Consider the following 12,071-nt stretch of genomic DNA (forward strand, 5'->3'; position numbering starts at 1 on the left):
CTGTACTATACTGAAAGATTTATAACTACAATTTAAAAGAATAAGAAACAAAAGCAACTGCAAAGATAGTGTACAACTATGTTATGCATAGAACATTGCCTTTTCTAAGGGGAAGCATATGAGCATCTCAGTTAATACAAAAAGCAGGACGTAACTACATAGTTGTCAGTGCATCCTGGTGAAGGCATCAAACCCTCAGCTCTTTTTTTTTAAAAATTTAATTATAAGCTAGATGCTAATCAGAAAATATTCTGTATTTTTTCTTAAATTTATTCAATACACGGTAAAGACTTTTTTCTATTTCCCCAAATAGTGATTTAAGCATCATACAAAGTTAAATTTCAATAGCATACAGGTATTTATGGTTTCCTATGAAAAATGTAAGGAAATTTGTTCAAAATCTATGATTATACTTGTTTTTTTTACCACAAACATATTTATAAACAAAAATGTAGCATCACCATAAACAGCTGAAGCTAGACTATCTACAGACAAAAATAGCAACAGATCTGATGCACTGTAAATTCAAGTCCTCAGGACAACGAAAATGAGTAAGCAGACCTCAAGTAACAATGTTAATGCCATTTACAAAGAAAAAACCATACAAAAACATTCAAAGTTGAACATCACTTGGCATGTAACTTAAAAAATAAACTAAAATAAAAGTCAGCTGAAGAATTCATAACTCAAGGTCTTATTTACATTACACAAAGCTCAGGTGTTATCCTTGAACATAACCTTCAAAATACCTCCTCCAAATATACCCAACTCAGGCCACTTCTGCTGATTTGCTATGTTGCAAATCATGCTCAATGTCTTTTCTTAAGACAAAACAATTCTTCAAACAATAGCAAGTACATCACAAAGCACCATGAGCTCTATTCTGAAGGGAATTCTTTAGGAAGAACAGATTTTTTTTTTCCCCCCCATCTCTCAGTATTTTGTTTCCTGCTTGCTCTTAAAGTCTTTTTTTTTTTTAATTTTCATTTGTTCCAAAATCACAAATTAATGTGAGCCACCTGTTACTTAATAACCAGGATGATCAAAGACTCCACTGATGATTACAAAAATGAAACCAACAGTGCATCCCATTGACTCTACTTCTTAATACAAAGGTCTCAAAAGTATTTCTACATCATAAATCTTTCTAAATTTCCCCCAACAACTGCAAATTTCCTGGTAAGTTTTAAAAGCTCACTAGGTGTCATATGAAGAGATTTCTCAAAGTATTCAAGTCAAAATATTTGTTCCAGGACCAGTAAAAAGTTTCTCCAAATTTTTTTATTTTTTTTTTTTTAAAAAAATAGATGCTTTTTTTTAAACCCACATCAAAGAGGCTCTTATCTCTTTGGCAAGGTACTGCTTTATGAAAAGTTCTCCAGTATTCTTACAATAAGCTTTTATAATGTGTTCCCACACCCCAACTCAAATGATAATGATAAAATAAATACTGACTATAACTTTATAAATAAAATGTAAACTTCAATACTTTTCTTCAACAACAAAATAGCAATGCATTAATACGTAGAAATAAAAACACAAGGCAAATAAAGAAGTAAAAAAAAACAACTTAAAACACAAAGCCTCAACATTTCCTCATAGCTTCAAGGCAGCCATGTACAAAGAAAAAACTTCTTCCTTTAGCTGAAACGTTTTGAAAGGTCCACCTTCTTCAAAGAAGGCAATAGAATATGCATCGTGACAGGTAAAAACCCTGTACCTCTTGTCAATATTCAAACACAAAAGATATTTAAGAAGTTTTAATTCAAATATTAGCAATACAAAATCTCACATATTCTTAGGATGCTAAGTAGTCATTTTATCCCCATTTCCACACTGACACACAACAAAGGCATTTACTAATGCTTCTCGTAAATTGCCTTTGTTGTACAGTTTTCGTGTATTAATGCACTGAGAAGAACTTGTTAGGCTTTGTGCGTTTTGTTTGTTTTGAAAGAGACCTGCAACACTCTGTCCCCAAGGCGGTATCCATTCAGGCTCGCTATTGCCATGGCTGCCTCATCATAGTTTGTCATAGTCACAAATCCAAAACCTTTGCACTTGTTGGTGTTAAAATCACGGATGACCTTCACATTGGTTACGGCTCCAAACGGTCCAAACATTTGCCAGAGGATACTCTCATCAGCATCAGGGGCCAAGTTGTACACAAAAATGCACCAGCCAGTTCCTGCATGTCCAGGGATATTAATTCCGGCCAAGCTGGTCATTCCATCAATGGTCATTGGAGGAAACCTACTAAGGAATGGGGGAAAACAAAACAATCATTAATTATATGACCACAAAACATCCCAAAGAAATTTAAAAAGGAAAATTATACAGGGCTTTTCACAGATGAACATGGTAACTGGACTAACAAAGTAGCATTTCCCCAGCTGCACAAATACTGTGTACAATGCTGCACACAAGTAGGGCAATAGCACAAAGACCATCTGAAATGAAGCAACACAAAAAAAACCAAAACCAAAACCAAAACCAAAAAAAACCTAAACCCCAAAACACAAAAGGAAAAGCATGCTGGAAAACCATGCTAGTGGGGATTATTAAGTCATCTGAAGGCGTATCATGGAACTGTTACAAACGCTCTTTCATGCAAAAGGCACCTGAATGAACAATTCCAACAGGTGTCTCAACATGCAAAAGTTCAACTGAAGTTTTACTGAAAAGAGTATGCAAAATACATAATTTGGTTGCTATGAGAAGCCTTATAGTCCTTTTTTACCTCTTTACTCCATAAGCCATGTTGAGCAGATTGTCCAACCTGCAAAACATTTAGCAGTGTTCAGTCTTCAGACTTTTACATCCTTTAAGCTTAAGGAAGCTTGGCATATTAATGTCATGTTCCTTGTATTGTACATATCTTCATGCAAAGTTAAAAGTATCACCACTGAATGAGCTGTGGCACTTTATTACACCTGACACAGTGAACACAGAATAGATGTTATTGCGTAGTGTCCACAACCCATGAACAGTTCGAACAGTTCAGAGAGTGTACCACTACTACAAGTTAAGCCTAAGCCAAATATTGTTAGCAGGAAGTTATGGTTAGTGACCACCATAGTGAAGGTTTCTACATTACTAACTTGCTTTGGATGAGTTTTCTACCACAGCTTCTGACACGTAGCTGACATAAACATGCAGGCAGATGCAGAGTTTTGCAGCAGAAACTAATGTTCGGAGACAAACTGCAAAGAAGAATTGTATTTTCTGTACTTTTTCCAGAACAGTATTTTTAGAATATATATACACATATTAGCTTTGTCCATGTAGTTCCCTCCTCACCTTTCCCCAAGCTGCTGAACTGCAGGATGTTACTGCAGCTCTAAATCCTTGGAACAACTTGGCCATTACCCACAACATATAGTGGCTACCAACCCTACTAATCTTATTCCTGAAGTCACTCGAAGTGCTCCTTTTAAAAAAAAAAAATCTGTCCTAAAGAAGCTCTTTTTCCCTCCTGGCAAGGCTCAGACATGCAAAAAGAAAGTCTTGTTAAAGGTTCTCTTCAGGACTCCACAAGGTAAAAGCTTTGGTAGAAAGACTTGATTTAGTTTTTAGTTTACAGTTACCTCACAGATCTCTGTCACACTGTGATTTCTATCCAGTAATGAGCTATAGGATTTTAGAACCACTACTGGTATACAGAATCCAAATGCAAGTGCTGCAGTGTGAACAAAAAACACAAAGAAAAAAGTACTTGGTCTTGTTTGCAGCAAAGTCAAGTCTCTAAATGGAGAGCACTATGATCCTGCAGTGAGAAAGGTTTGTAGGATGCATGAGAGTCACTGAACCCTTAAAAGAGCAGGAAAAGAGAAAATAAAAAAATTACATATATAAATGTCTGACTACTATCAGTAGACTTAGTGTGGATGTCAGATGTCATTAACACTTGAGAGTGGAGAAGGTAGTGAGAAGTTCCAGAAACACCACCACCCACATGCCCCTAATATAGAACAGTCTCCTGAAGGTTTCATGCAGTAATGGTATCATCATAGCAGTTTTCATCTGTTACCTGGACAATATAAAATATTCTGGACAAATTATAAGGTTTTAAGTTATCCTACAGAAACTGAGAAAAATCTATATAGTGGTTTTTAAAAGTCCAGAAAAAATTTTCTCAATAAGAAAAAAACTTCAGAAGGTTCAGAATGATTCTGTTGCACTTCACTATCAAAATTTATATTCGCTAGTTTTAGTCCACCGTCAACCATTAATAGAGACAGGGCAACTACATCACATAATCCTCTCTGAGATTTCTTGCATGTGAAAGACATGAAGGATCTGAAGCATGAGGTGCAATGTGAACTATACAGTCAGCAACAGAGCTTGACTGAGCTCTCAAAAAAAAAAAAAAAAGAAAAACAAAACCCAGAAAAAGATTATTTTCCTTTACAGTTTTAAAAACAGAGAATTTGGCAAGGCTGCCTCTTTTCGGTAAGAAACAGAAGCCTGAAGGCCTTCCCCCAGAAGAATTCTAAAGAAAATAGTGTGTCTAGTCTACTTTGACCAGTCAGATCAGTCTTGTTCTTCCTCTCACATCAGTAAAAGTGAGAACGATTTTGTTCTCCATCCTTTTCACTATGGGCTTTGTACCTACTCAGTTTTCTGCCACCAATATACTCTTATGTGGAATAAATCACAACTCTTATGGTTTGTTTCAGCCATCGCTTTACACTTAGGATCTCAGAAAAAAAACAAACAAAAACCCCACAACAAAACTACTTTTCAGTGAAATTTAAATGGGCATTCATGAAAGTATCTTTCTTTTTTAAACCCTCAAGTAATATAATACAATATAATATAATACAATATAATATAATATAATACAATACAATACAATATAATACAATATAAATCAAAATTGTTAAGATTCAAAGCTTAATGTTGCATGACAGGGTAGTCTAATGAAATTATTTAACTGCAAAGGAATTTTAGGTCCCACTCAAAGAAAGTAACTGCAGAAGTTAGAGAATTTTTACAAATCATGAGAGAGCTACATGGAATATCAGTTAGATGCTATGTCGGTATCAGCATAATAAGGAACAGAGCCAATTATACTGAGCGCACTTATTTCCAGATAACTGAAGGACCCAATAGGCCAGACTTGTGAGAATATGGCTGTGCAACAGCTCCCTCACACACTTGGGTCCATCCTGCAATTCTACCCCTGTGCTCTACCCATGAAACAACAGCAAGCCTACTTTTATTCAATATTCATCACACCTCAACTTGATCCTTTACTCATCCTAAGAAATGGCAAATGAGTAAAACTAGTTATTCCTTCCCTCAGGGCAGAAAGCCTACTCTAGTGCTGACCTTCACACCTGTAAAACACTCACAGCAACGAAAGCTGAAAGGCTGAAAAAAAGAACAATTCAGAAGTTGTGACAGAAGTGCAGTGCATGAACACTGAATATTCAGCCTAAAATTGAGGATAGCCATTTGCAGAGCTTTTGAAGTTTGGCATATTTTTTCTGAAGTGTACTGCCAGCAGATTTTATTTCTTGAAAAACAAAACAGGAACTGTTTATTACTGGTTTTAACACATTCCAGTCACATAGCCAAGGGGCAGAGGGTGGAAAGAAACAATCTCAATCACAGGAGGAAAAAAAAGATCTGAAGTACTCATGAATGCAGACAATGCAATATTTGTTTCACTTTGTTCTCACCATCTGTCTTTTTCAATACACTAAATATCATAGGAACCATTTATCTGCAAAACACACGTGCAGAAAATATTTGAATAATCTTCATGACTGAAGTTTGTAATAAGAGAGGACAAAGTGCAGCATACAGGATTTAGACAACCGACTAGGAAAAAGACTGAAAACCAGAACGAGGAATAAATATAAGGGATAAGGAAGAGAAAGCTGGCTGTGGCAAGCCATATGGCTAAGAAGCCAATTGAACTGCCTAGGTCGATGTTAACCAAATCAACTTCTATATTTATCAACAATAATGTAAGAAATTGAAAATAACCTTTAGAAAGGGATTTAATTTTTTTTTTAACTGACTGCATAGAAGCAAAAGCTCTCATCTCAGTTTAACTAATTAAATATGTTTATTAGACACTGAAATAGTATCAATGGGATGGAATGCACTTTTGCTTTTATCTGCATTGTAGGAGCATAGCTGAAATTCAACATTTTCATGCGTTTCCTTCACACAGAGATATCTGACAAGCAGGGAAGGGAAAGAGGGGAGGGACACAGGCCCATGGGAACATGTCTCTCAGCATAGTTGCAGAAAAGTATGTAGGTGGCTTACCTAAAACGTTGAGCCTGCTGGACTAAAGGTGTCGGATACCTTCTGTTTGGAGAATGGTAGAGCTGGGAAAGGATGGCCTGATTCGTTTTTTGGCTTGGATTGTTAGCAAACTTTACAGTGATGGGCTCTGTGGCACTTGGAGGTTTCTGGCCATTCAAGCCCTTGATCGCTTCTTCTGCTTCAATTCGTTTGTCAAACCGGATAAACCCCACACCCCTTGATACCCCTGCACAGGGTAAAGGAAGCATATACTAATTAATTCAAATACTCTGGAATATTAGATGTTAACATTTGATTTTCAAAGCCAATTGATATGTTAATGACCAGTTGCTGTGCATGCATAATTTAGAGCTTATTAGAACTCAGCTTTTGCTCAAAGTTTTCTATAGTAAATATTTTATTTTTATTAAATTTAACAGACATCAAGACATGGTGTAGAAAGCTTGAAAACTTGAGGGAAAACAGTGAAGATGACAAACATTGTAAGCCAAAGGGCAATTCTGAAACAAAGTAAAGTTTAAGTAAGAGACCAAGTTTCAGCATTCCACCATCATTTTGCAGGTGTTATTTTCAAAGGAGCTTTTTCTTGGGCCATAGAATCTTTCATGGTACATAAAATTCAAAGGCCACGTGATTAGCAGCAAGGGTTTGTGGAAGATCTTAGGAACATCACACCTCAAAAATCTGTTCTGTGGCTTAAAGAGGTGTCAACACGTGAACCAACTAATACTAAACCAACTACAGCCAGCTCTAGCTGGCTGCCTGCTATGTAATATTCCTAAATCCACTTAGAGGTCCCTTATATTTTGGTTCATGAATAAACAGAGAAGTCAGATGCCTGTTCTCAAGAAAGACACTAAGGACAAGAAATGCATTCTGTTCACAAACAATGATGATTTAAACCACTAAAGTGACAACAATTAGGCATAAGAAAGCTTTAGATAGGCAAATGTCACAGCTTCAATTTTGCATTTTTCATCTGCCAGTTCATGTCACAACCTGATTATTCATACCAATTTGAGTCTCCCTCTTAGATTACTAAGGAGGAAAGAAAGCTTAAATCTGAACAGTTTATGCCAGAGAACTACTGTGCACATACTAGTGTTTGAGTACTTGGAATTACAGCACACATTTAGAAGTTTAATTACATTTACTTATTTCAAATCTCTTCTGTCAAATCTCACCATTTCTATGCATGAATATACAGGAACACACTGTAAATAACTACTCATTGCACAAAGACTGGAAATATGACTTGCAAATCTGCTGTTTCTACAAGCTACTATTTAGTCTTTAGTTTTCCTTTCCCTGTCTTCTCTACATTCTCATCAACTTTCACTATTAAAACACTCCTTAAGTATTGCGTGTCAATACGATTTGTGTTAACGTAATTGCAAAGGAATACATATGGGTTCCTCTGACAGTTCAGATAAATGTCAAAACACTGGCATGCACAATCCTCCCAAAGACCATTTGAAAGACTCTGACCTCCTGCATCTGAAAACTGTCTGTCACCCAAGATGACATATGACTTTGTCAAAGTACAACAGAAAAATTCAAGCCTGCTTACTATTCAGGGAGTAATTATGAGTAAATTAATTCCTCCACCTCACACCTCTACTTCTGTTGAAAAAATAGTATTTGGAGAGCCCTGTTCCTTTGTGTTTTGCTTTGCATTTCATTTGATTGCTTCTTTTTGGAACAGGCCTAGTGGAAGCAGGTGAGGCAGCAAATCACAAACCTCCTCAAGATCAGCCATTGAGCCAGCAAAAAACACATGCATCGGTGTCCAAATCTGAAGAGTAGCCATAGAGTGTCACTGACAACCAGTCACTGGTTAAGACACAATGTAACAACAACTAACCTGTGAAAGCTTAGCTCTTTAAGGCACTGCTGAGCACAGAACTGATCTGCTCCCAAGGACCTCGGAAGTTCATGTTCTTCAGTGCCCCCAAAGTTAATGAGGCAACCTTGAAAATAGTCTTAAGAGCAATTACCAGTCTGGGACTTTTGTAATCCTAGCCTCAGAGAACCAGCTGTGCATTTCTGCATAAAAATTTATTTTTATAAAAAGTGTTTTAATAGCATTTCATAAGGCACATAGGGACTATTTCTACGCAGCAGCTTGGAAAGGAAGATTACAGCAGCTGTAAATTTATTACAAGCCATGAAACAGGCTTCAAACCTGCACCTTCAGGGTGGAAATGACTCAAGTTGGCTCAGTACACTGCACAACCTATTTTTGTCCATGCATATTTATGAACAATTCCAGCAGAAAATTGCATTTTCTGGCCTACATACACTTTTCATATATTCCACAGACAAGACTATTGTACTCAAAGGTGAAATATTTCTTTAACTGCCAGTCCAAAAGTGAGAGAAAGTGCAAGACTGCCCACTTACCAGTGACTTGGTCAACTAGAATACGGGAAGTGATAATGCGTCCATACTGGGAAAAGAGCTGTTCCAGTTCTTTCTGGGTCATTGTTTTTGGAAGTCCACTAACATACAAATTTGCATCTCTGATAGAAGCTGAACTTGGTCGCGCATAGGAAACCTTAGGAAAAAGAAAGTAAAAAGATGCAGAAATCAAACACTTTACAAGCAGCTAAAATGGGGCAGTGTCATTTGAGACATTGAAATGGTTATAACGGTAACCTGCAAAGTTAAAGTGAGGTTTTATTTGGTGCCGGTTTCTGTGAAAACACTGAAGGAACAGAACAGCAACCACACAGAAGCAGATGACTACATGAACCCCTATCATTTAAGGAGTACTTTCAAATAAAGGAGAAAGAACCTAACTACACACTCCAGCAGCACGCCTGGATGGAGTAAAAACTGTTCTCAGCTAGCTTGCTATAAGATGACAACTTTAAGATGATCCAAGCATGCCTTCCTTTTAATTACCAATAAAAACAACAGGGAATAAAGACTCCAGGATTGTTATCTAGGTCAAAACCACAGAAAGAGAGTCCAAACACAGAGGTTTTCATGTGTTTTTCACGTGCTGCACTCTTTGTCCCTATGTTAAGCTTCCTAACAAATGACACACAAATGTTCATGAGGTCAAGATAAAGTCTGCTACATCACGTTCACAGGCCTAAGACTAGGCAGAACTAGGAATACATTTTGCCAGTTTCTGCAACAGAGGTCCTACAACCAAATGCCACAGAACAGTGAGCTTCTTGGTTCCTTCTGGACAGCAGCTTTTACCCCATCTCTAAGTGTCTGCCCAAAATATTTTATTAAGATTATAAAATTAGATTCCTCAACCTCTAGGCACATGGTACACAAAACCAGCATATTAAAGAGTTCGCTACTTCCCACTGAAGTCTGTAGGACTGGTTTATTCTTACAAAAGGGAAGATTAGAACATAACATCCACGCACACGGAACAGGACAAGACAAAATATTTTGAATTTTCAATTGTACAAAATGAAAAAGTAAAAAAGGAGCTCTGTGAGGTGTGATACCTTGCTCTTTTAACAGGGGCCACGTAAGAGCTAAAGACTTGCGTTCAAAGTCATGTCTCCTCATCTCCTACACAGGCAGCTGGAAGTAACTTCTGCCTTTCCTCTTAACTTAACTACTGTTTGTGAGAATGTGCCAATTTAATCATAATGGAAAAGCTGCCAATCATCCAGTTCTACAGCTAATGACAGAACTTCCCAGTTTCCATACAGTTTGTTTCAACTCCAGTAAAGTCACGCTGAACCTTAAAACCATCACAAACATGCATTTCTTACTGGAGACTACTTACTCCACTAAAAATTACTTTGTCCTTTTTCCCTTACATGCCCCTCTCACTTTTTTGTACTATTAAATGCTATACAAACAGCAGTTGTTTACTATATGTGACAGAACACTTAATTCTCAAGAGTCTTTCACAAGGTAAATGAGAAATTTAACAGGCCCTTCAATAAAGGCAAATACGTAATTCTCAATTCTCAAAACTTGCTTGAGTAGATGCCACACAAGTCCAATCTCATCAGTAACATGAACTTTCAAAGGAAGACAGACCTTACTATTGTATCATGTTGCTGCTCTTTAACTGTGCCCTTTGTTTAGGTATGTACAATATCCAAAACAATGAATACTGGTGGAACTACGGAAAAGATGAACAGAAAGCAGAGCCTTGCAAATAGGAGAAGAGGAATCAGGCTTCAGCTACTAGCTGCATGGCAGAGTCTGACATGGCTGGATCAACTGAATGGTTTTGCCAGTTCTGTGCTGAAGTTTTGTAAAACAAGTTGCCATTTTTTTTTAAATTTTCTTGAAATGCTACATCTGAGCAGCTAAAGCTCAATATTTTGATGTTTGAAACTAAATCTTTTTTTTTATTCTGTATAACCAACCCTCATGCTGTATATACTCATATTTGAAATAACAGTTTCTAGATCAACTCGTTTTCTTACTTTTCTACATGCAAAAGGATGCACTTACATTCTCAGGTAGATGGTCTGAGGTAAGCTGTACTAGAGTCAGAAAACCAGGATGACCTTGATGAGACCCAAAACCAGAGAAATGAGACAGGCTGCCTGTGGGGCAAGTTGAGACACAACCAAACCCTAAACTATCAAAACCAAGATGTTCTGAACTGCTAAATTAATGTTTGTTTTCAAAAGAAATCCTTCCACCATCCCAAAATTTAGTGTCCATGGTAGGAGAGCACAGCAACAAAGCCTATTTTGTAGCTAAACACAACGAACTTTTACTAATGTAAAGTCTGACATAACTGGAAGCAGAAGAGGACAGGCACTACTTACAGGTAAATCAGATGAAGAAAGAAGTATAGCTGCATGCATCACTGGCAACTCAATTTAATACGCCAGTTTTAATTAATTTTAATTCTTTCTGGAACTGAGATACATTGAAAACTATTCTATCAATTCCTGTTTAAGATATCAGACAAATTTTTCTTTCTATATGCATCTGATCAACTCTTTTGGAAAGAAGTCAGAATTCCTGGGAGTGACCATGAGCTAAGGAAGGAACAAAAAAGCGACATCTTTATATTTAACAAAGCAACTGCTGGTCAAACATTTTGCTTCTGAGACACTAAAAAAAAACCCTAAATAAAAACAACAACAACAAAAAACCCCAAACCCAAACCACCCCATGGTTTGCTGAAGATTAAGTAAAGCACTGAAAGCATTGTGGACTTTGTTAGCTCTGAACTCCTAAACACCTGTTGTTGTGTTCTAAGCACACACCATTGTAAGCTCTCAGAACAGAGACTGCAGAATGTAAGACTTCCAAACAGAATAAAAGAAGTCTGTATGAAAAGACAAAACTGAAATCCTACCAAAATCCCTAAGCTGTATTTGATGGTGCTACTGTTTTCCTAGTTTAACTATCTAGACTTTGGTCTAGTAATCCTATATATGTTGATAAATAGATCCATTTTCAAAGCAATCTAATGCAGCAATAGGACTTTACATGAAGCTGCTCACTGCTTACTGTCACAGTCATTCTGATTCAACAAACTAGATGGAATAAAATTGAGGAAGTACAATGTAAGCAGAAATAAGAGAGTTGTGCTCTTCATGAAGAGATGAAGACATAAAACCCAAAGAAAGATCTGAAGTGTATTAAGTGACGTGTAAGGCAATGATTAATATCTGCAACATCTTTCCGTCCTGCTATGAGAGACTACAGAAATAACTAAATCACAAGGTCTGCCCCATCTGTAGCTTGAGTTCAGTAGCACTGAGAATGAAATTGAAATTCTCCCTTCTAACGAAAACATTGCCCTGATGGACATCCTTGGTGATTACCACAGCCCA

The 12,071-nt window shown here is 36.9% G+C and overlaps 1 protein-coding gene across 8 annotated transcripts in view; it reads right to left on the minus strand.

The window, feature by feature from the left end:
- Positions 1 to 1,925: 1,925 nt before the first annotated feature.
- Positions 1,926 to 12,071, minus strand: part of ELAVL2 (ELAV like RNA binding protein 2) — a 47,213-nt gene continuing 37,067 nt past the window's right edge. For 2 of the 8 annotated variants that reach the window (XM_054398194.1, XM_054398195.1), the window contains exons 4-7: positions 8,689 to 8,842; positions 6,286 to 6,511; positions 2,741 to 2,779; positions 1,926 to 2,256 (exon numbers count right to left, since the gene is read on the minus strand). In XM_054398194.1, coding sequence (XP_054254169.1) covers positions 1,926 to 2,256; positions 2,741 to 2,779; positions 6,286 to 6,511; positions 8,689 to 8,842 — 750 coding nt within the window. Of the gene's footprint in view, positions 2,257 to 2,358; positions 2,371 to 2,740; positions 2,780 to 3,320; positions 3,339 to 6,285; positions 6,512 to 8,688; positions 8,843 to 12,071 lie in introns of all 8 variants that reach the window. The other 6 variants (XM_054398189.1, XM_054398188.1, XM_054398192.1 and 3 more) reach the window with 5 other exon arrangements.

This window comes from Indicator indicator, chromosome Z, assembly GCF_027791375.1.
Source record: "Indicator indicator isolate 239-I01 chromosome Z, UM_Iind_1.1, whole genome shotgun sequence".
NCBI classification, from domain to species: domain Eukaryota; kingdom Metazoa; phylum Chordata; class Aves; order Piciformes; family Indicatoridae; genus Indicator; species Indicator indicator.